The sequence below is a fragment of the Delphinapterus leucas genome, chromosome 2 (assembly GCF_059928025.1).
Source record: "Delphinapterus leucas isolate spDelLeu-1000000601 "Yukka" chromosome 2, BTC_Dleu_Yukka2, whole genome shotgun sequence".
Lineage (NCBI taxonomy): Eukaryota > Metazoa > Chordata > Mammalia > Artiodactyla > Monodontidae > Delphinapterus > Delphinapterus leucas.
Window position 1 is genome coordinate 55,017,788 of NC_143130.1, and position 26,083 is coordinate 55,043,870.

The following is a 26,083-nucleotide window of genomic DNA, read 5'->3' on the forward strand; positions in this document are numbered from 1 at the left end:
CTTATGTGCTAATTTTAGAACCAGTCTCATATAATTCTAAAGTCATGTCCTGATGTTCTTCAACCCATCCATCCTGATATGGTTGAAGGTGTAACATCAGAACGTTACAGGATTCTACGTTCACCGAATCAAACTGTATTAAACGGTTAAAAACACATCCCAATGAACTGTTTCCATCCCATAAAAACAAACCTCCAATTCTGCTACAAATGAAAATAGTTAAGAATATGAGATTCATAACAGTTCATTTTAGTAACTCTAGGGGTAGCAAATATGTAATTTTTTGGTAATAAAGAACATGTATTTTGAATAGTACCAAATTTAGAACAAGGACTTTGTTATTAAAAAGTACTTCAATAATCTATTACTTGGCACAGTCTTTGGAAGAATATTATAAAATGGAAAGTTAAAAAGTACTGCAGAAGACAAATCAATGCACATAGGTTATTTAATAATCACAAGGAATACCTTATTTAAAACACACTAAAGAAGCCTCTTTAAGATGCATGGAATACCACTGATGGTTTAAAGTTAATTTCCAGTGTCCATAAAACAGCCCTTAATCTTTGTTCTAAAAAGTACCCCCATAGGGCTTCCCTGGTGGTGCAGTGGTTGAGAGTCCGCCTGCCGATGCAGGGGACACGAGTTCGTGCCCCGGTCCGGGAAGATCCCACATGCCGCGGAGCAGCTGGGCCCGTGAGCCATGGCCGCTGAGCCTGCGCGTCCAGAGCCTGTGCTCCGCGACAGGAGAGGCCACAGCAGTGAGAGGCCCGCGTACCGCAAAAAAAAAAAAAAAAAAAAAAAAGTACCCCCATAATCTTGGATTCCAGCAAAGCCATCTCCCTTACTGTGAGGTGTTTCAGGACTCTGAGTCAGTCTACAGTAAATCTGAAAGGGGCTAATAAATATCAAGGTCACGCGATTCCCAGGAACTTCTAGCCAGCTGGGAATAACCATTAACTACCCATGCCTAATCTTCAGGTAACAAATACCCCTAGGGTCTTCATTAGCAAATGTCCTTCTTCTCCTCTGCAATGAAGGCCAACATTCTCATTAAGTTAAGGCTCTTCCCATTAACTGTTTACATTAATGTCATCATAAAGTACATACTTCAGCCATACCAACAGACTATCACTGCTCCAGATGGACAGCTATTTCTAATTCTGATTTATACAGTGTTTTAATTCACTGCAGAGAATTTGTTTTCTTACCCTTTTGTTCCGAGAATTGATTCAAAGAAAATATGGGTTGTCTAAATGTCAGGAGACCATAACTGGTGGTAGTTTCAAAATAACCATATTCACAAGTTTTAAATATTTAAATTAACAATGTCATACACCTGCAGGTAGGGTTTCCAGATAATTTATTGTCTGAAGCAGGATCTTCTGAGATGAAAGAGGAAACCCGTTAATAATTAGGCCAAGATCACTGGTATAAACTGGGCCTGTCCCCAGCTCTCAAGACATATGGTTACCCTACATGTCCCTATTAGGTCTCCTCTAATTAGTTTTGTGTAGGCTTTGCCAATTTTCATCCAATTAAGTTCAAGTATTAGGTGCTTAATATTTTTTTTTTTTTTTTTTTTTTGGCGGTACGTGGGCCTCTCACTGTTGGGGCCTCTCCCGTTGTGGAGCACAGGCCCCGGACGCGCAGGCTCAGCGGCCATGGCTCACGGGCCCAGCCGCTCCGCGGCATGTGGGATCTTCCCGGACCAGGGCACGAACCCGTGTCCCCTGCATCGGCAGGCGGACTCTCAACCACTGCGCCACCAGGGAAGCCCAGGTGCTTAGTATTTTAAAGACTCTATTCAAGAAAGTAAGTTTTTCATGGGAATTAAACTGGGTCTCTAATGGTAAAAAACGAGAACTATGTGTGTATGTGTGTGGGTGTGTCTTGACTGGTTACTGTCAAATTCTGAAATCCAAATACCTTTTAAAGAAGCCTGACACATTTCAAAGTAGTTGAGAATTAACCTTGGCAAAGAAAACAAAAACTGTTGGTAGTAATTTAAGACTTCTACTGATACATAAGACAATATAAGTGATCAAGACCTGAAATCAATAGAGTTTGCAAGTGAACATTCCATGGTCTGAATAGTCAGCAGGGACAGTGGACAGGAGAGAGGGCCCTTATCTGCAGTCAGAACACTGTATCTAAACTTCCAGCTCAGGTCTTTACTCAGGTCTGACCTAGTGGGAGTCACTTAAAGCTTTTCAAGCATCACCTTTTTTTCCCCATAAAGAAGCAAACTTGGCAGGATTATGCAGAATGAATGTATGCAGAACTATCTTTAAATGACCAAAGTCTTACGCAAATGCAGCACCAAATACTTAACTAAACATTCACATTAAGGCACTGTACCAGGCAAGGAAAACTTCACAAGGCCACATACAAAGAAAGGATAAGTGTGCGCATACACATACACATACACACACATGCTCACACATGTATACGAGACAGAGCATGGCACTGGGCAGACTGACATGGGACATAAACGAAGGGCTCTCTCTAAAACTTGACTCACAGCTGGCACTTGGGTCTAGTCCCCACTGGCCTCCGCTGACACATCACTCACAAGGCTGTTCACTAACTCCAGTCAACATGTGACACACCAGCTCTCTCACTTGACCAAAAGTCTGTATGATAAACTGAGTTAACTAAGCTGTGATCTAGGGGATCACCAAAAAACAAACCAAAACAAAAGTAAAACTAAAGACACACAGGGGCAACGTGAGAGAAGTGCACCAGGTTGGGGAGTCAGGAGAGCAGGACATACAGAATACAGCCCAGTGAGGTCCGATTTTTAAAGAGAAGCTAGAAATCTGGCTATTTTGTGTAGAGCCTCCTAACTTTTAAAAGTCAGTAACCAGAGCTCTACACACCACCAGTTTCCCATCAAGCTTCTTAGATAGCCAAATCCACCAGAGGGCAGACAGCAGAAACAAGAAGAACTACAATCCTGCACCTGTGGAATGATAACCACATTCACAGACAGATTAAATGAAAAGGCAGAGGACTATGTGCCAGATGAAGGAACAAGATAAAACCCCAGAAAAACAACTAAATGAAGTGGAGATAGGCAACCTTCCAGAAAAAGAATTCAGAATAATGATAGTGAAGATGATCCAGGACCTCGGAAAAAGAATGGAGGCAAAGATCCATAAGATGCAAGAAATGTTTAACAAAGACCTAGAAGAATTAAAGAACAAACAAACAGAGATGAACAATATAATAACTGAAATGAAACTACACTAGAAGGAATCAATAGCAGAATTACTGAGGCAGAAGAACGGATAAGCGACCTGGAAGACAGAATGGTGGAATTCACTGCTGCGCTGCAGAACAGACTAAAGAAAAAAGAATGAAAAGAAATGAAGACAGCCTAAGAGACCTCTGGGACAACATTAAATGCAACAACATTCGCGTTATAGGGGTGCCAGAAGGAGAAGAGAGAAAGGACCAGAGAAAATACTTGAAGAGTTTATAGTCGAAAATTTCCCTAACATGGCAAAGGAAATAGCCACCCAAGTCCAGGAAGCGCAGCGAGTCCCATACAGGATAAACCCAAGGAGAAACACGCCAAGACACATGGTAATCAAATTGGCAAAAATTAAAGACAAAGAAAAATTATTGAAAGCAGCAAGGGAAAAACGACAAATAACATACAAGGGAACTCCCATAACGTTAACAGCTGATTTCTCAGGAGAAACTCTACAAGCCAGAAGGGAGTGGCACGATATACTTAAAGTGATGAAAGGGAAGAACCTACAACCAAGATTACTCTACCCGGCAAGGATCTCATTCAGATTTGATGGAGAAATCAAAAGTTTTACAGACAAGCAAAAGCTAAGAAAATTCAGCACCACCAAACCAGCTCTACTACAAATGCTAAAGGAACTTATCTAAGTGGGAAACACAAAAGGACCTACAAAAACAAACCCAAAACAATTCAGAAAATGTTAATAGGAACACAGATATCGAATTACCTTAAACATGAATGGATTAAATGTTCCAAACAATAGACACAGGCTTGCTGAATGGATACAAAAACAAGACCCATATATATGCTGTCTACAAGAGACCCACTCCAGACCTGGGGACACATACAGACTGAAAGTGAGGGGATGGAAGAAGATATTCCATGCAAACGGAAATCAAAAGAAACCTGGAGTAGCAATACTCATATCAGATAAAATAGACTTTAAAATGAAGAATGTTACAAGAGACAAGGAAGGACACTACATAATGATCAAGGGATCAATCCAAGAAGAAGATATAACAATTGTAAATATTTATGCACCCAACATAGGAGCACCTCAATACATAAGGCAACTGCTAACAGCTATAAAAGAGGAAACTGACAGTAACACAATAATAGTGGGGGACTTTTAACACCTCACTTACACCAATGGACAGATCATCCAAAATGAAAATAAATAAGGAAACAGAACCTTTAAATGACACAATAGACCAGATAGATTTCATTGATATTTGTAGGACATTCCATCCAAAAACAGCAGATTACACTTTCTTCTCAAGTGCGCAAGGAACATTCTCCAGCATAGATCACATCTTGGGTCACAAATTACCTCAGTAAATTTAAGAAAACTGAAATCATATCAAGCATCTTTTCTGACCACAACGCTATGAGATTAGAAATGAATTACAGGGAAAAAACCATAAAAAACACAAACACATGGAGGCTAAACAATACGTCACTAAATAACCAAGAGATCACTGAAGAAATCAAAGAGGAAATCAAAACATACCTAGAGACAAATGACAATGAAAACACGACGATCCAAAACCTATGGGATGCAGCAAAAGCAGTTCTAAGAGGGAAGTTTATAGCTATACAAGCCTACCTCAAGAAACAAGAAAAATCTCAAATAATCTAACCTTACACCTGAAGTAACGAGAGAAAAAAGAACAAACAAAACCCAAAGTTAGCATAAGGAAAGAAATCATAAAGATCAGAGGAGAAATAAATGAAATAGAAACAAAGAAAACAATAGCAAAGATCAATAAAACTAAAAGTTGGTTCTTTGAGAAGATAAACAAGATTGATAAACCATTAGCCAGACTCATCAAGAAAAAGAGGGAGAGGACTCAAATCAATAAAATTAGAAATGAAAAAGAAGTTACAACAGACACCACAGAAATACAAAGCATCCTAAGAGACTACTACAGGCAACTCTATGCCAATAAAATGGACTACCTGGAAGAAATGGACAAATTCTTAGAAATGCACAACCTGCCAAGACTGAATCAGGAAGAAATAGAGAATATGAACAGACAAATCACAAGCACTGAAATTGAAACTGTGATTAAAAATCTTCCAACAAACAAAAGTCCAGGACCAGATGGCTTCACAGGTGAATTCTACCAAACATTTAGAGAAGAGCTAACACCCATCCTTCTCAAACTCTTCCAAAAAATTGCAGAGGAAGGAACACTCCCAAACTCATTCTATGAGGCCACCATCACCCTGATACCAAAACCAGACAAAGATACTACAAAAAAAGAAAATTACAGACCAATATCACTGATGAATATAGATGCAAAAACCCTCAACAAAATACTAGCAAACAGAATCCAACAAAACATTAAAAGGATCATACACCACGACCAAGTGGGATTTATCCCAGGGATGCAAAGATTCTTCAATATACGCAAATCAATCAATGTGATACACCATATTAACAAATTGAAGAATAAAAATCATATGATCATCTCAATGGATGCAGAAAAAGCTTTTGACAAAATTCAACACCCATTTATGATAAAAACTCTCCAGAAAGTGGGCATAGACGGAACCTACCTCAACATAATAAAGGCCATATACAACAAACCCACAGCAAACATCATTCTCAATGGTGAGAAACTGAAAGCATTTCCTCTAACATCAGGAACGAAACAAGGATGTCCACTCTCACCCCTATTATTCAACATAGTTTTGCAAGTCCTAGCCATGGCAATCAGAGAAGAAATAAAAGGAATACAAATTGGAAAAGAAGAAGTAAAACTGTCACTGTTTGCAGATGACATGATACTATACATAGAGAATCCTAAAAATGCCATCAGAAAACTACTAGAGCTAATCAATGAATTTGGTAAAGTTGCAGGACACAAAATTAATGCACAGAAATCTCTTGCATTTCTATACACTAATGATGAAAAATCTGAAAGAGAAACTATGGAAACACTCCCATTTACCACTGCAACAAAAAGAATAAAATACCTAGGAATAAACCTACCTAGGGAGACAAAAGACCTGTATGCAGAAAACTGTAAGACACTGATGAAAGAAATTAAAGATGATACCAACAGATGGAGAGATATACCGTGTTCTTGTATTGGAAGAATCAATATTGTGAAAATGACTAGACTACCCAAAGCAATCTACAGATTCAATGCAATCCCTATCAAATTACCAATGGCATTTTTTACGGAACTAGATCAAATCATCTTAAAATTTGTATGGAGACACAAAAGACCCCGAATAGCCAAAGCAGTCTTGAAGGAAAAAAACAGAGCTGGAGGAATCAGACTCCCTGACTTCAGGCTATACTACAAAGCTACAGTAATCAAGACAATATGGTACTAGCACAAAAACAGAAACATAGATCAGTGGAACAAGATTGAAAGCCAGAGATAAGCCCATGCACCTATGGTCAACTAATCTATGACAAAGGAGGCAAAGACTTACAATGGAGAAAAGACAGTCTCTTCAATAAGTGGTGCTGGAAAAACTGGACAGCTACATGTAAAAGAATGAAATTAGAACACTCCTTAACACCATACACAAAAATAAACTCAAAATGGATTCGAGACCTAAATGTAAGACCGGACACTATAAAACTCTTAGAGGAAAACATAGGAAGAACACTCTTTGACATAAATCACAGCAAGATCTTTTTTGATCCACCTCCTAGAGTAATGGAAATAAAAACAAAAATAAACAAATGGGACCTAATGAAACTTCAAAGCTTTTACACAGCAAAGGAAACCATAAACAAGACGAAAAGACAACCTCAGAATGGGAGAGAATATTTGCAAATGAATCAACGGACAAAGGATTAATCTCCAAAATATATAAACAGCTCATGCAGCTCAATATTAAAGAAACAAAAACCCAATCCAAAAATGGGCAGAAGACCTAAATAGACATTTATCCAAAGAAGATATACAGATGGTCAAGAAGCACATGAAAAGCTGCTGAACATCACTAATTATTAGAGAAATGCAAATCAAAACTACAATGAGGTATCACATCACACCAGTTAGAATGGGCATCATCAGAAAATCTACAAACAACAAATGCTGGAGAGGGTGTGGAGAAAAGGGAACCCTCTTGCAATGTTGGTGGGAATGTAAATTGATACAGCCACTATGGAGAACAGTATGGAGGTTCCTTAAAAAACTAAAAATAGAATTACCATATGATCCAGCAATCCCACTACTGGGCATATACCCAGAGAAAACCATAATTCAAAAAGACACATGCACCCTAATGTTCATTGCAGCACTATTTACAATAGCCAGCTCATGGAAGTAACCTAAATGCCCATCGACAGACAAATGGATAAAGAAGTTGTGGTACATATATACAATGGAATATTACTCAGCCATAAAAAGGAACGAAATTGAGTCATTTGTTGAGACGCGGATGGATCTAGAGACTGTCATACAGAGTGAAGTAAGTCAGAAAGAGAGAAACAAATATCATATATTAACGCATGTATGTGGAACCTAGAAAAATGGTACAGCAGGGCAGAAGCTGAGACACAGATGTAGAGAACAAACGTATGGACACCAAGGGGGGAAAGCCGCGGTGGGGTGGGGATGGTGGTGTGCTGAATTGGGCTATTGGGATTGACATGTATACAATGATCTGTATAAAACTGATGTCTAATAAGAACCTGCAGTATACTAAAAAGAAAAAAAAGTCAGCAACCAGTTTAAACTAGAAAAAGACAGAGAGAGAAACACAAAATAAGTCTGTGGGTCAAATATGGCCTACAAGTTCATTTCCTTCTAGGATTTTTAAAAAATCTCTTCCTGATTTGTTATGGAATCTCACTCTATCTAAAGACATTTTGTATCATTTTAACTTACCATATTTATCAAGTAATATCTTACCGAAACCCCCCTAAAGATTCAAGCAGCCTTTAAATGATGAAAGCCTAATCAGTGACGGGAGTTGCTGTCACAAGACAAGGCCACCAGGAGAAGGCAGCAAGCAAACTGGGGGTGGGGGGGGTGGGGAGAAGAGCACAGCTCAGCTACCCTGCACTCAAGTCTCATAAAGCACAGCTACCACTTTAGAACCCAGTGGTGTGTATCACAGCTTTGTTTCACACATTAAAGTCAGTATTTCAGCCAGGTACACAGCGCTGAGGAATCTACAGTGGGGCTGGGGGATAAACAGCGAGCGGGTTTGGGATGTCCAGGCTTAATGAACTCTGTGGCGTTAAGGCAACCTGTGTAAATCTGAGAAGGGATTCTCACTACACAACAATCACACAAAGCTTTGAGTTCTTGAAGTTTTCTTTCACAAAAGATCATAAGAAAACTTTTCTGGAGAGAAGAATGAGAAGGAAAGGGAGTGTTTCTGTGGGAGAGAGAAAGGCTATTAAAGCTTTAAATCCCACAGTGTCAAATTTCTAGAGAAGTGATACAAATAAACATTTTCAAAACACAGGCAACCAACAAAGGAGCAAAAAGGCAATACAATGAAGCAAACATAAGTCTTTTCAAAAAACGGTGCTGGAACAGCTGGACATCCACATGCAAAAAAAAAATATCAACCTGGACACAGACTTTAAACTCTTCATAAAAATTAACTCCAAGTAGATCACAGACCTAAATGTAAAATACAAAACTATAAAACTTCTGGAAAATAATAAGAGAAAACCCAGATGACCTTGGGTATGGAGACATCTTTTTATGTATAACACCAAAGGCACAATCCATGAAAGAGATAACTGATAAGCTGAACTACATTAAAATTAAAAACTTCTACTCTATGAAAGACAATGTCAAGAAAATGAGAAGATAAACCACAGAGAGGGAGAAAATATCTCTAAAAGACACATTTAATAAAGGTCTATTAAAACTCAACTATAAGAAAATGAACAACCTGATTTAAAAAAGGTCAAAGAGCTTATATACCTCACCAAAGAAGAAATACAGGTGGCAAATAAGCACATGAAAAGACATCCAACATCATATGACATTAGAGAAATGCAAATTAAAACAATGAGATACCACTACTCACATATTAAAATGTCCAAAATACAAAATACTGAAAACACCAATCACTGGTGAGGATGTAGAGTAATAGGAACTCTCGTTTGTTGCTGGTAGGAATGCAAAATGGTACAGACACTTTGGAAGACATTCTGGCAATTTCTTACAAAATTAAATACATTCTTACTGTAAGATCTAACAATTGCATTTCTTGGTACTTACCAAACTGAACTGAAAACTTGTGTCTACACAAAAACCTGCACATAAATGATTATAACAGTTTTATTCATAATTGCCAAAACTTGGAATCAGTAGGTGAATGGATAGGCTGTGGTACATCCAGAAAATGGAATATTATTCAGAACTAAAAAGAAATGAGTGGGACTTCCCTGGTGGTCCAGTGGTTAAGAACCCACATCCCAATGCAGGGGACGTGGGTTTGATCCCTGGTGGGGGAACTAAGATCCCACATGCCACAGGGCAACTAAGCCCATGCACCACAACTACTGAGCCTGTGCGCCACAACCAGAGACCCGATGTGCCGGAGCCTGCACACTGCAACTAGAGTGAAGCCCTCATGATGCACTAAGACCTGAAACAGCCATACATACATAAATATTTTCTGAAAAAAAAAGAAAAAAAAGAAATGAGCTATCAAGCCATGAAAAAACATGGAGGAACTTTAAATGTGTATTATTAAGTGAAAGAAGCCAACCTGAAAAAGCTACATACTATATATATAATCCCAACTATATCACATTCTGGGAAAGGCAAAACTATGGAGACAATAAAAAGATCAGTGGTTGCTAGGGGTAGGAGAGAAGGATGAACAGGTGAAGCACTGAGGATTTTAGGGCAGTGAAACTACTCTGAATGATACTACAATGGTAGATACATGACATTACGCACTTGTCAAAACCCAGGGCATGTTCCTAAGAGGGAACCCTAATGTGAACTATGGACTTTGGGTAATTACAATGTGTCAATGTAGGTTCAAAGATTGTAATAAATGTACCACTTTGTGAGGGATGTTGATAGTGGGGGTGGTTTTGTGTGGCGGGTTGGGTGGGGAGGGCTGGGGTATATGGGAACTCTGCACATTTTGCTCTGAAGCTGAAACTACAAAAAAACAGAGTTTATTAATTTAAAAAAAAACACACAGGCCACCCATTAGGAAAAAAACCCTCGAAATATTTATGTTAATTAGATTCTAGAAAAACAGTAAATCTTTTTCTCTGGCTTGTTATTTATAATCAAGTCTTTCATTCTTTCCTTCATTGATCCATCCACTCATTGCTCTAGGCAAAACAAAACCTTTAGATAAATATATAAAATACTCTAAACTTCAGATCCTTTGTGGAAAGAGGTAGGTGAAAATAAAATGCAAGTGATTAACTATACACACTGAGTACAATCTTTTGTTCTTGAAGAAAGTAATTTAAACTAAAAAGACTTTACAGAAGGAGAACTATTTTTTGAGTGAGAAGCCAAGCTTTTCTCCCTCTGACTCTCTCCACAAACGCACACATTCTTCACAACGCACAACCCCGTGAGGGAAAAACCTATTTTTATTCATAAGTCATTGCCCAATCAATACTTGATGAATAAATGAACAGGATTATTTCTCCCATTTTACAAATGAGGACAGAAAGATTGATCACTGAACAATAAGTGGCTCCAGACAATATTTAAACATAACAAGGAAAGAGCAGGACCAGGCTCTTCAACAGAGGGGCTAACTCTTAGAAAAGAAAACCACACCTGCCTGCCTCCCCTCCCCCCACAGACCCCAGACAGCCTGTGGAAGGCAGGCAGACCCCAGTCAAAGGCAAGACACTGGCACCCTGTTGACCTCCATTCCCTCCCCAACTCCCAACAGATATGGCAACAGGAGCTGAGAGGACAGGACATTTAAAATATGGATAATCTGTGTCATCAGCAAAATGCCAGAGGAACTGAAAAGCATCCTTAAAAGAGGATCAGTTAGAATTCTCACAAATTACACTAACTATCCCTATTTGTTCCACTGAAGTCCCTTGAAGGCAGGCCTCAACTGTTATTTCTGTGCCCCAGCATGTCGCTGAGCCTGGCACATAACAGATTCCCTTAAGAAACATTTACCCAAAGGATAAAATGCTAATAACTGAGAGTTTCAGTGCACTAAGCAGAGCATGATCTGCTCAATGTCCCTAATTATCAGAGAAATGCAAATCAAAACTACAATGAGGTATCACCTCACACCAGTCAGATAAATGCTGGAGAGGGTGTGGAGAAAAGGGAATCCTCCTACACTGTTGGTGGGAATGTAAAATGGTGCAGCCACTATGTAGAATAGTATGGAGGTTCCCTAAAAAACTAAAAATAGAGTTACCATATGACCCAGCAATCCCACTCCTGAGCATGTATCTGGGGAATACTCTAATTTGAAAAGATACATGCACCCTAATGTTCACAGCAGCACTATTTACAATAGCCAGGACATGGAAGCAACCTAAATGTCCATCAACAGAGGAGCAGATAAAGATGTGGTGTGTGTATACACACACACACACACACACAGTGGGGTATTACTCAGCCACCAAAAAGAATAAAATAATGCCATCTGGAGCAACATGGATGGACCTAGAGATTATCATACTAAGTGAAGTCCAAGAAAGACAAATATCATATGATATCACTTATATGTGCAATCTAAAATATGATACAAATGAACTTATTTACAAAACAGAAACAGACTCACAGACAGAAAACAAACTTATGGTTACCAAAGGGGAAAGCGGTGGGGGGGGATGGATAAATTAGGAGTTTGGGATTAACAGATACAAACTATTATACATAAAATAAACAACAAGGACCTGCTGTGTAAGCGCAGGAAACTACATTTAATATCTTGTAATAACCTATAATGGAAAATTAAGATGAGAAAGAATATATATACACATATATAAATAACTGGATCTCTTTGCTGTACACCAAAAACTAACACAACATTGTAAATCAACTATACTTCAATGAAATAAATTTTTAAAAAACAAAAAAAAAACCCCCAGCATCATCCTACACTTCCAGAACAACCTACCTCCCTCATACAACCATCCAACAGAACCCTCTCTTAGTTACATGTGAGAACACAGGGCTTTTCCTTTGAAAAGTTCTTCAGAGACACTGGACTTTATAACAAAGGCTTATTTACCCGCAGTCCGTAATAGAAGGTAAGCATTAATAAGCGGCATCTCTGGGAGGCTCTGCGAAGCACTCAGCATGGGCTCACTCATGGAAGGCTATGACAGGTCCTGCTGCTCTGCACATCTCACACACCAGGGGCTGGAGCTGGCGATCAGCAGCTGCCGAGGGCTCCCAGGGCGGGGCGGCCCCTGCTCTCAGGGAGCTCACCCTCCAGGGTCAGGACAGGCAGTTTACAAAGACCAGGTGAAACAGGAGACAGAGAAACAGAAAGCAGGGAGACCGGAGAGAGGGGAGCTTCGCAGACTCAGGAAGGGAAGGGGGAAATCTGAGCCAAGACATGACAGAAGCAATTGGGGAGGGAAGTGCTCCAGAGGGCACCACAGGTCAGACTAGAGAAGATGCTATACTCCCAAGAACTGTCTGTCATCTCTTCTACGAATCCGCTCACCTACTCTGTGCCAGGAGCAGGCCTGAGGCTGGGCCCCCTGAGCACCATGGCCAAAGCGGCCATCCTCCTTCCAGCCCACACGTCCTACTACAGTCCCTCCAGGCCAGCTCATGGCGAGGCTCGTTCACGTGTGCAGTGGGGCCAATGATGAGCTGGGGCTAGATAATGGAGTGTGTGTGTGTGTGTGTTTCTGTGTAGGGAGAGAGAGAATTTTAACAGCATAATCAATATGAAAGGTTTAAAAACTGGAAATGACTTCCTCAAACTTTCTGAATAAGTGTATATATGTATAAACCGTGGGACCAAATTTTGGTCAGACACAGCATAAGAAGTGGAGAAGCCCCTTTTTAATGTGTGCACAACACAAACATTCCTGGCACCGAGGAAGAAGATGTGGGGCCAGCACCAATCTCCCACACAGCGGGAATCGGAACCATCACCCTCTCGGCGATGGGGAGCACAGTGGGATCATTCTCACTGGTGAGCAGGTGGGGGCACTGAGTCTCAACAATGGGATGGGGGTGTTGGGAGAGGAAGGGCCACTCTAGGGACAGTGCCACTTGCACCCAGCACAGATCCTCACACCTCCCTCTCCACCCACTTCTTTCTTCCTCACAATTGCTTACAGGCAGCCACAACCGCCAGCCCTGGCCCAACACCAGAACCAAGTGGGATCCAAGGGCCAGCCCAGTTGTCTTAAAGTAGAAGTGCCTCAAAAGTATTGAGCAACTTTCCCTCAGTGCCCTCTGGATGGAGTGACTGAGTCTTGGGCAGAAAGCCATTACTAGTAATAGTAGTTAAGTAATCTTTAAATTAGAAATGTGAAAAGAAAACTGATCCTAAAAATAAGAATGGGTAACTTCTATTTTATCACTAACATTTATTTACACATGGGCCTCGAGTACTCTAAACTGAAAGGAAACAATGAAAAAGTTCATTCCTGTTAAAGTTATCTCCACTAAATAAAAGGACCTACCCTCCTGTTTCTTAGCCTGTTCACGCACCAACACATTTTACATGGGGACTTCAGCTGAGAAACAGTTAAGCAGACTAGGTAACACTTTAAAGTATTTCAAAATGATATGTTTTAATGACTGCATTTTAAATGATAACTTCTACATTAATTTTCCTCTGAATTCTGCAGCCAATGCAACTCTCTAGCCATCAATTTTGCCCTCATGTCCCTGTTTCCTAATTAATATTCTGCACCTTTAAATACAACTAATAATCAAGCACTAGAAAAAGAATGGGAGAACTGCTTCTAAACACCAAATGCAGTAGTATTTAATCACACCCAGAACTTTCTGCTCCTACAATAGAACCACTGCACATACATGGTCTCCAAGTCCCTGCACACCCCACTTTCTAATCTTGCCTCTATTTCTAAATTACATCACAACCTCCGACAGCATGTGTGCATGTGTTTGGTTGAGGGAAAGGGGAGACAGTGAGAGCCATGAAGCGAGGGCTGGGAGGATAACCACTGGGGTCTTTAAAAGGTCAAAATTCAATTTAAGAGTATACTTCTGAAAAGAGGCCAAAAAAATACATCATCTACTTCTCTGCCCAAAGTTTTGAACAGATTCCACAATGTGTGTCTTATTAAAGACCGACTACAATGAAATAAAGGGGGATTTCATGAATGAAGTGTAGTCTTAACCAGCATTTCAAAAACCTGCACTGTAAGCCAGGTGATTCTTAAAATGCCATCTTGTAGAAATACTTAACTCACTTATGATTACTGACTATTTCTAAACCTTTTTTAATTATTATAAAGTAATATACATCCATTACAAAATACAGAAAACCACTTATCCTACTCCGCTGACATTTGAAATTTATTCGTTCTAATACACACATATGAATATCTTTATTCACGTATAAGGTAATGATACCGAGCAGCGGGAGCTCCTGGGCACCAAAGCCTTTCTGTGTCCCCCATTTCTTTAATTACAGGAAACAGGCTTCACTCAGCCTCCGTGACCTGCCCTGAGTTCCAACAGGCAGATTCAAGCAGTTGTTAATTAGGGAAGGGAGGGGATGTAAGACAAGGGAGAAACAGTCAAGAAAAGCAATAGTGCAACCTTGGGGCAAGGTCCTGGTTCCCCATCAAGGGATACACACAACAATATCTTTGAGCTGTTTTGCAGATACTGAAACCCCCACTAGATGGGAGAAGTTAACAGTTAACCATGGTATGCTGCCACAAGCATGCAGACCTCAGACGGTGGGAATCAGAAGGTCGATGATGCTGACTCCCACTTACCTCACCACCAGCCAATCAGAAGAATGTCCCTGAACTGATCACGCCCTCTTTGAACCATTACTATAAAACTCACTACCCCCTCCAAGGTGGGGGTGGGAGGCGGGGAGACACACAGTTTTGAGGGCATAAATAAGCCTGCTATGGCCCCCTTTGCCTGGCAAAGCAATAGAGCTATTCTTTCCTACTTCACCCAAAACTCTGTCTCCGAGACTTAATTTAAGTGTCAGGTACAGAGGCCGAATTCGGCTTCAGTAACGAAAACAAATTATACTTGGTAAACTATACAGTGCGTATATAAGTACACCATACCTGTGTAAAAATTCTACTTTTGACCATCTTATTTTCCTGAAATAGTTAACAACACTGACTGCTAAATAAAATCAAGCTACCAGGACTTTAACTAAAGAAAGAGATACTAAAATTGTAAGCTACAAGAAGAGCAAAAATTTCATAGAAGTGAGAAAGCTTAAAGGCTAAAAGTAAAGGAATAAGTCATATGTCAACCAAAGGCTAGAAGTACAAATTTCTTTCATAAAAAAAACTTTGAGGCGGGGCGGGGGGGGGGGAGGGGGGAGTACCAAGAGAAGAGAATTTCATATAGATTTAGAATCAAATTCAAGTTACATATTATCTTGACCCAAGTTAATCAACACAAATTATATATAAATATACAAAGTAGATGTATATGTAAAATAAGCATACTCTAATTAAACAATGTAATACCCATAAAACTCATGAGTTTTACTAGAAGAAATGAAAACCTCTTTCCCAGTCTCTTGGCCAGGCATTTTCTTGAGTCCCATTCTGATGTTAAGTCCAAGTGTCAGATGGTACTGTGTCATTGCAAAAAAAAGAAAAAAAAGGAGAGAGGAGAGTTTATTATATAAAACCCATGTTTCCAGGGAGAAACCAAGAAAACTCAGAGAGGTAAAAAGAAACATGAGCTCTATTCTTACTACCCAGCAATAACCAATGTTACTATCTTACAGTCCAACTAATATCAAAATAACTGAGAAAAGCCACAATACCAAAATGTTACCAAGTAGAATTACATGCTGAGATCCATGACTATGACTGTAAACTATAGAACAATTAGCCAATGTCAGCAGTAAAAGCCATAATTTAAATGTGAATACCCTGGTTTCTTTTCAAATGCATTAGTGTAAAGTGCTAAAATGTTATACTGAGTGTATGTGAGCCTAGCAATTCACAATGAACTACAGGCATATTCCTAGAATACAAAGGAGCAATGCATATTTAGTTTTAATTACTTTAGTCTTTATTTTACCTTACTCACAAGTACAATATATCTACGCAAATACTTAAGAATCACAGACTTTGCTTTATTTCTCCCCAAAGGTGGTGTTAATTCAATTTATTTTCCCTCAAATTATTGATAAATTTGACTGCTAGCCCATTAATTATATTTTCTTTAAACATCAGATTAAGCTTTGATAATAATAATAAAGCATTTCCATGCTCCCCAAATGCAAGTTTAATCACAAATGCATTCATTCCCAGTCTCACTGCTATGGTAGGGGTAAAGTTAAAAGCCACATAATATAAATTTAAAAGGAGACACCCTAAGGGAAACTTTCTCATCTGAACTGATTTGCTAGTTTCATACTATGTTTTGAGAATATTCCTAAGTCTTTATATTATACCCTACTATTACAGCCAGAATGTTTTTCCATGACAGAAAACTTTGGGTGAAGTATCTAAGGACACCCTAAATTATGGCATTTATATAAAGTTAAATTTTAAGTAGATCATACAATACAGCAAAAATAAAACCAAAACTACAAATGAAACCGAGTCCCCCTAGAACCTAGTTCCCCTACCAAGTTTATGATTAACGTTTCTATCCGAAACTGTATTCCCTTTCCTGTCCCTCCCCTGTTCCCCTCAGGACTGAGGAGTATCAAAGAAAAGGGAGTACTGAAACCAAGCAGGACCCTGCCAAGCCCTCCCTGGTACAAAAGCCCCTCCATGTCCCCTGTTTCTTGTTTGTAGAAAAAAGTCTTTAGTCTCCTAAGGCCTTCCCTGAGTTACAGAGAGCAGACTCAATCAGTAACTAGTTAGGAAAGTGAGAGACTGCAGAAAACAAAGGAAAAGCAGTCAAGCAAGAAAAGTAATGATAGCTTAAACAATAGTTAGTGATAACACAGAGTCCTCAAGGGATATACAGAACAATATGATGCAAATCTTTGAGTTGTTCTGCAGAAACTAAGACCCCCCACCCACCCAGGTGGACGATGGTGACTACACCTTACCACAAAAGCACATAGACCCCAGACTGGTTGGAATCTTCATGATTAAGATTCCTGAAACACCACCCTGTTACCTCACCACCAACCCATCAGAAGAAATTCATGCCCCCTGCACCTCCCACTCCAAATGCTGCCTTTAAAAGCCCTTCCCTGGGCTTCCCTGGTGGCGCAGTGGTTGAGAGTCCGCCTGCTGATGCAGGGGGCACGGGTTCGTGCCCCGGTCCGGGAAGATCCCACATGCCGTGGAGCAGCTGGGCCCGTGAGCCATGGCCGCTGAGCCTGCACGTCCGGAGCCTGTGCTCCACAACGGGAGAGGCCACAACAGTGAGAGGCCTGCGTACCGCAAAAAAAAAAAGAAAAAAGCCCTTCCCTGAAAGCCATCGGGGAGTTCAGGTCTTTTGAGTATGAGCTGCCTGTTCTCCTTGCTTGGCACCCTGCAAATAAATGCTGCACTTTTCTTCATCACAACCTGGTGTCAGTAGATTGGGTTTGCCACTCATGGACCCAAGTTTGGTTCAGTAACAGAGCTACAATATACTGATGATGAGTTCCTAACAGGCAATGATTCTTGCCAATGGGAAATGCTTAATAGAAACCTACTTCCTATTTGGATTTCATATTAGGAGCTTTTTAATCTTTTAAAGTAAATTAAATGGCATTGTGCTATTGTATTTCTTAAACATCTGACCTTGGTACACTGCCATGATTTCCAAAAGTGATACCCAGATGCCTTACACTTGCAACTGAGAAACAAAAATCCAATCCCCCAAGGAGAGGAAACGCTGCTCTGGATTCACTACAGGATGTAACGATTTCTTTGGGTCATGTGACACAGACCTGAGGTCCAAGAATCTGTCCTCCCTTCCTCCGTGGTGAGACTGGGCCTGGCTCTGGCTGCCTGCCCCCCATTCAGTTAGCTGTGACCACACATGCCAAGTTCTCCCCAGTGAGCTGGGAGTGGAAGTGATGTGCTCCCCTGCCAGCCGGTGTCTCCTCAAGGCCTGGCTCTGTCTCCCCAGGCTCTGATCACCTCCTATGGCTGTAGCCAGAGCACCATAACCACGCAGCTGAGGACGAGGCCACAGGCAATGCAGAGAAACAAAACTACATTTAGTCTAACTAAATTTAGAAATTAACATCCATCTCCACTGCATTCCTCAGGTGGCTGGTATGGCGTTTAGCCCTCTTCTAAGTCACATATGTTACATATTTGCCTACTATACTAAACATGTGAGGCAATGAATAAATTACAATTTAAATGCAACTCTGAGGATGACACCTCACAAAAATTACAGTAGCAACTATTTTCTGAGCAGCATTTTACGTATTTCATATAATCTCATGCCAGCCCTAGGGACTATTCCTATTTAATAGAAGAGGACAAAAAGAGCTTCGAGAAACTGGCTAAGTTGACAAGGAAACAGTGAGTAATGGCAGAGTCAAGATCTAAACCACTTATGTCTTTAACTAGAGCAGACGCCAGCAAACTGTGGCCCACGGGCTGAAATCCGAAATCGGCCTGCTATCTGTGAAAAGTTCTGCTGGAACACAGCCATGCTCGTTTGTTTAGCTGTTGTCTATGGCTGCTTTTGTTGGGACACAGACGTTATGGCTCACAAAGGCTAAAATATTTACTGTCTGGCCCTTGACAGAAAAAGCCCACTGACCCCTGATCTAGAGCCACACACCATCACAGTGCCTCTGTTCACCGGACGCAAGTGAGGCACGTACAGACTGTGCCCAATGTGGTGTTCTCCCCACATGGCTCACCTTCCCATCTACAGCCCACGTCTTCTTGCTCTCTGTTCCTGCCCCTGAACCCACCTCCATTGACCAGTGCCAAGTTGCGTCTCCCTCACACAAGACACCCTGTTACATCCACGGAAGTCACACCTCTGGCTTCCTACCTTCTCAATGCTACATAGCTCCTTCAAAAAGGATTCAGGCTAAATTAAAAACCTGAAAGCAATAACACCAGAAGCAGAAAACACAATGCATCAAATTCTGCATAACTTATACTTTGTGGTATACATTTATTCTACTTTGGTTTTGTGCATAAAAAGCAGTTTCAAGACACAAAAAACTAACATAACACTCCCCGAAATAGAACCCTCAAAGACCACGAACAGCCGAGTTATGTTCATTTTATCCCTGTTTCTAACCAGCATTAGAGCTGCATGAGCAACTGGATATCAATGAGTCACAAAAGCTCTCAGAAGAATCATTCTGAATAAGGTACAAGAAAAAAGGCCTTCCCTTACAGAATTCATTTCACAACAAATGAAAATATTTGTTTTCCACAACAAATATTTTCTGAATACCCAATATATGCCAGGCACAGCTGTACAGGCACCCAATACTCTACAGCATGAAGTAAATATTTTTTAATTCCAAGTACTCATCATCTAGGTGACAATCTAGATTGAATAAGACAACATCCAATCACGATCTGTAGTCATTTCATGAGCCAGTTTACTTTTAAATTTTTATTTTCATTTTTATGAGTTTCAAGGTAAAAAATAAGAGTTTTTACCCCACCCCAAATTACCAGCTATGAACAAAATTATTAGGGTTTGCTGGGCTGTAACATCTAATATGACTGGTACATATGCTGCAAAGAGGAGGCTGAGATGCCAGAGCCTGTTTTGCTTCTCATAGGCTATGTGTCCTCAAACAAGTCTCAGTTTAATTGTGAAATAAGGGGGCTAAACATGAAAGTCCCTTCCAGGGTTACAATTCAGGGCAAATTAATATAGTATGAACAAGATTAGGGGGATCATTCGAAGACTGCTCTCCAGGACAATAAAAACAGGCACTGACAAGGATGCCTGGCTGCCCCCTGCCTCCCACCTGCACCCCCTAAATTGGTCAGTCACCAAACTGGGCAATACAGTCCAAGTCTTTCCAACATGTCCCCTCTTCTGCATGCAGCCCACCAGCAAGGGTCCCGGTTAGCTCTGACCCTCGGCATTTCTCAGCTGGCTGCAGCAGAAACCTCTTCTGTCTTCCCTGCCCTCAGCCTTACCTTCCTCTAAACCTGTCAGGGTGATCTTTCAAATATGTAACTGGTCATGCTGCTGGCTTGCTGGGAATACTCAAATCTGCCCAAAAGAACTACTCCACATAATCCCGAGGTCCCCTCACATTCCAGCCACCTCCACCAAGCCCAATTCTGAGGCAGCTCTGTGGCTGGGCTGGCAACCTCCACCTCTCCATATGTGCCAATCTCCTGGCTTGGTGGGACTCCTGGGTAAACCCTGTCCACTTGGGACTCAGTCCTTTCCTGAGCCACAATCTGTGGGTCCAGTGGACCTGAGCACTTTCTGTCACAGGACATCTCACTGCCTGTTTCTCAGCTCTCCCTTACAGGATCTCCCAGGGTGTGCCCACAGGTGTGTGTGTGTGTGTATGTGGGGTCGGAGGGGTGGTTTGAGGAGAGACAGAAGGTAAATCTCCTTTAATTCTTCTTACAGAGCAGTGATTCTCCATAAGAAGCACATGGCAGAATCATCTGAGATTCTGATGCATGTCTTTGGCAAAACTCACTCTGTAAAGAATATAACGAGGCTGGTGTTTAGAGAAAGGAACCCCAGAAAGGGTTGGCTATTACCCCACATGTGCTCCTTTCATGAATATCAACATGAAGGCACTCTGGCAGGAAGGATCATCTCTCAAATCCTATGGAACAAGCTGAGGGACAAATGAGTAAGCTAGAAAAGATTTCATAAGAAAGATGCCAAAAAACGGGTAGGATGTTGGTTAGCAATCCCCATCTCACTCCTCTGTGCCTTTATGGGGCTAATCTGTTGCACTTAATGGGTGGAGTTGTGGGCTCTTCTTCCAGGATGCTGGGCAGGCAGGCAGAAGGCACCAAGTCAAAGGAGCTAAATCTTAAATGAGGACTGCAGCTGTGAGTCACTGAATGGAGAGGTGACAAGAAGTTAGAAGTGGCAGGGAAGAAATGCAGACAGACGTTCCCTGGCAGCTCTGGTGGCCCTGAGCTGGTAGGGGCTGCCCTCCTATTTTTATTCCAGGGATGTGTTCTCAGGGAGACCAGGCTAACCAGAAGGAAGGAAAGATTGTCACCTTCCACCTTTCCTGAATTAAGCCCAAGAGAGCACTGGAGGCTGCCTTCATGCCCTCCCAGCAGTGACAGGATGGGTTAGAAGTCATCTCCAATCAGCAGCACATGAGCCAGGGCCATCACCATAGCTGGAGACAACCCTCAGCCCTCTGCACCATAGCTTTCAATCTGAGCTAATGTGATGGGTCACTGCATTCCATGAGCTTTAGCAACTTCAGAGGCTGCTGTGACAAGCTCTCATCCTACCCAGACTGCCAGGGAGGGAGATGGGGGCAGGCCTGGAAGGGGATCTGGGGCTTAGGAACGAAGTACAGTGGAGGACCAGGGCATTTGTGACAGCTGGCAGCACTCACTGGTAGGACAAGGTGACCCCAATTTAGGGTGTTGGTTTTTATCTTTTTCTTCACTTTAAAAAGGCTGACTTATAAATAGTAGTTTGCATGTTTAGAAATTTTGGAAAGGTGGTTAAGACTGAAGGATAAAGATCATAAAATGAGAACCAATAATTAAAAGAGATCTATTTAATGGGAAATACACAAGGAAAAAAAAGCCCCAAATATTGGTGAGATAAATTGTTTTTGTGTTTTACATGGCTTTTTCCCTACCAGCCTGAACCAGCTATAATCTGGGGGGAAATGCCATGATCTTTGGGCTTATATCGTATGTAGACCCAGATTCCTTTTTTTTTTTTTCCAAATCGATTTTGCCCTGCTATAGAAAGGTCACTTGTTTCTAGAAGAAAACATTAATAGCATCAGTTAACATATAATTTTTTTAAATGCAATAACAGGATTCAGTAACAGCTATCTCCAATTAAATGAAACAAGACCACCACAGATCATTTTTATTAAGATATTGTTTACACCTAAAACCAAGCTTTAAAGTGGAATATGCTGGGTTCCAGAAGCCACAATCCTCTGAAAGGTGAAGTGAGGAGATGTAGAATACATAAGACAGAGCAGGCCCCCAGGAAGCACTCAGTAGGTCCTGTCCACAATCCTCACAGGCCACACACTTTCTCCCTTTGGGCCACCCACTGCACAAGTCAAGGCTAACATCCAAGAGTACAAGATGACAGAGGACACTATTTAACTTCAACACAAAGACTTCACATATTTAGTCACTCAAACTACTTCTAAGAAAGTAAACAACTACCAAAAAGCCCTGTTATAAAGTTGCCAGGCATAAAAATCAGCATCTGGTAGAGTTAAGAATATCATCATTTGACAAACATCAGAGTAATTAATTAATTCAAATAAGAATCATGAACGGATGCTAAAATTAGTAAATGACAGTAGAGGAGGAACAGGATAGCTCATGGTCTCAAAACATCTCCGTATAAAATAAGTTTGTATTACAAAGGGAAAAACAGTAATTTTACAGTGGAGACTTGGCAACCAATCAGAATTAATCCTGCCCGTTGGGGGTCACACCGACATCATGTGCCCCCATTATGTCATTGTTCTTAGAAAATACATTTAGGGGCGAAAAAGAATATTACGTCTGCAACTTACTCTCAAATGGTTCAGGAAAAAATATATACATATAGAGAATGATAAAGGTGATGTGGTAAACATTAACCACCAGGGAATCTGGATGAAGGCAATATGGGAGTTCCTTTGCATTATTCTTGAAATTGTTCTAAGTCTAAAATTACTTCAAAATTTTAAAAATTTACCAAACAGAAAGGTTAAAAACGACAGTGATTTTTTTTTGTAATACTCCATTCACTAACAAAGAAATAATAAATGATAGGTAATATCTTTCTAAAAGGTTCTTCAGCTGTTCAAAGAGCTTTTCAGAAGTATAAAGCAAGACGCTTTTGATCTGTAATTGGTTTTATTAAACCTAAGGTTTCAATATTTTATCTTTTGGATCTTTTTTTCCCTTTTTCTTTTCTTTTTTCTTTTTTTTTTAAATAATCAACATGGCAATACCTCCTTATATTCTTTGTGGTTTCCTGGACAAAAACCTGTTACTATTTCTGTCTCTAATTTATCCTTTTTGCCGGCTGTGCTGTGGGCATGACATCAATTTATTATAACCAATAATTTACAGTGCCTCCTAGTCACTAAATTACCACCATACACACTGATGAGTCAGAGAACCAGCATACTCATCAGTTAAGAAAAAGCTTGGTCTTTATATTCCCTTAACATAAACAAAGTAGCCATCAATCTGTATAGATTCTACAGAACTTGCTGATAACTAGAGAAGATATGCAGCTCTACCAGATTTTTACAGCGACTTGCTGAAAGATACATACTCAAACCGAAATGGTATTATAACAAAACTATTATGAATCCAACATTTCAACTGATGACTATTAGTACTAGTCATTCTGACATTTAGACACACAAACCCACACACACTTATACTGCTCAAAGTGGAAAACATTAATTTTGAAGATGGTTTAATAATTTGCTCTACCTCCCATGCTCCTGGTATGGTATGGTTTTCTATTTCAAGTGTCTATAGTTAGTGAAACATTCCATCCTTAAAATAATAGGATTTAAGGGGATTTGAGTTTTGATGAATGTTACATAGTGTTTGTATGACTAAATGAGAAGTTTAATTTCACACCCAAACCCAAGCCTGCACTCCTTTCTCTTCCTGCCAGAGCAGTCTGAGCAAAGAGATAGGATCTAGGAAACTGACTGAGGCCACATGGGCACAATCAGGCTCTCGAGCTAGGTGTGAGGTTACACAAAGCAGCAGGAGAACCAATTCCCAAGTGTTCGTTTTTAAAGAGTCATATATGATCCATTAAAGAAAGCAACTAAGCCTCTGAGACAGGGTTGGGGACAGGGAGAAGCAGCTCATCAGCTGGTTTATCAATTCAAGGGGCTCTGAAGATGGCACTATGCTACGGGTCACAATCGAGATTTGTTTCTTGTGAAAGTGGTTTGGAACAGAAGCATTTATGTGGGCTAACTTCATACAAGTTAACACTTGAGAAAATAAACAGACAGACATCAAATTATTCATTGAAAGAATACGGTGATCTATAGAAAGTTAGTAAACTGGGGAAGCTAGAAAAGAGAGCTCTGTTAGACAACAATAAATTGGTTACAGAAAAGAAAAAAGGGGTAAAGAGACTATATAACCTATGAGAAAACAATTTTTTTTTTGTTTTTTTGCACACAGAAGTATCTTAATGGCAGAGGAGAATGGATGAGTATTCTTGCATTTGGGGGGCATAGCCTAAAGCAGTCCTCCAATAAATATTAAATTTCTTTTCTCACTTTCAATCTTAAACATTCACACAAATTTGCTTTGTACTCTATGATATCCATGTTTGTATCATGGTAAAAATGTCTCTCCCTCTCCCAAACCTGATATAAAATTAACGTTCTGGGAACTTAAGCCATGGTTATCCTCTGGCTACTCAGTACCCCCCCAACATATCAGCACACACCTGGAAACCCTTTTGGAGAAATCCGGCTCTAAAACTAAAATTTTATTTAAGAGAAACAAGACCAGACAAAAGAAAACAAAACCAACAGCAAAGAAGTAAAACTTAAAGGGGGAAAATCCTAGTGGGATATCTGAAACATATCTTGTTTAGTCAGAAATAGTCTGCTCATGACAAATGTTTTTTATATTAACATAGCATTTACAGTCAAAAAAAGAAAGAAGAAAGAAAAGAAAAAGAAACCACTCAGTACCTAAAATGGGAATAAAAAGGCTTTTCTTCTATACCTCATTTTTGGAAACAAAAAATTTTTGGCTAAGAGGAAAGAGTTACACCCATATAAAACTTCAGCATGGGAAGAATTAGTATCACCAAGTGCTTCTCAACTTTGCCAACTAACAAACGTATTTTAAAAATTATTCATTCCAATTTTCAGAGTACAACTCATGATGCTGGCTGGCTGTCAACAGCTGTATACTGTAGTACTTTATATAATATTTTATTTCAATGTTAACAGACCATTTTTCTTAAATCTCAAGGTACCTTTATCATATTCCCTATATATGCTAATTTATCAAACACATAAAGTGCCTCATATGTTAGCCTCTAAGAGGAATACATAAATGGTTAAGACAATGCCCAATTTACCAGGAAAAAAAACAAAGTCAGAAACTTAATGCAGTCACACCCTGAGAAAGTAGATCAAAAGAACATGCTATCAAAACAAATACTGTTTTGCTGAATTTACCAATAGGATCTTAAGAGGAGGGCTACGTTGCTATGTGACGTGGTCAGGTATTACCTAGAATCAAGTAACTAAAATTACAAAAGCCGATTTCAAGATGGATTTAGGCTTCCTGTTCACACTACACCTTTTTCCTGAAGTAAAGCCACCAATGAGGTCAAGCAAGGTATGGTCCCTAACAGGAGACAGACAGCACCCAGGGTGGGGTGTCAGAGCCTGAACAGAGTAAGAAAGGTATCTATACAATGGTGTTGCAGCAACAGGAGATTAATTACATACAATGGAAATTTACCCAGTAAATAAGTATATGTGAGGATAATGGGAGCTAGATTCCTTAACTGTCAGAGAAAGGAGATACAAATATGGAAAGGGAAAAAATGAGAATGAATCCTTTAGTGTTGAAATGGGATTCTGGGT

The 26,083-nt window shown here is 40.2% G+C and overlaps 1 protein-coding gene across 4 annotated transcripts in view; it reads right to left on the reverse strand.

Moving 5' to 3' along the window:
• CHSY1 (chondroitin sulfate synthase 1) overlaps nt 1–26,083 on the reverse strand; it is an 82,116-nt gene that overhangs the window by 10,712 nt on the left and 45,321 nt on the right. For 3 of the 4 annotated variants that reach the window (XM_089906908.1, XM_089906910.1, XM_089906909.1), the window contains exon 3: nt 15,914–15,985. The exons of the other annotated variant lie outside the window; for it this stretch is intronic. In XM_089906908.1, coding sequence (XP_089763034.1) covers nt 15,914–15,985 — 72 coding nt within the window. The remainder of the gene's footprint in view (nt 1–15,913; nt 15,986–26,083) is intronic. 4 annotated transcript variants of the gene reach the window in all.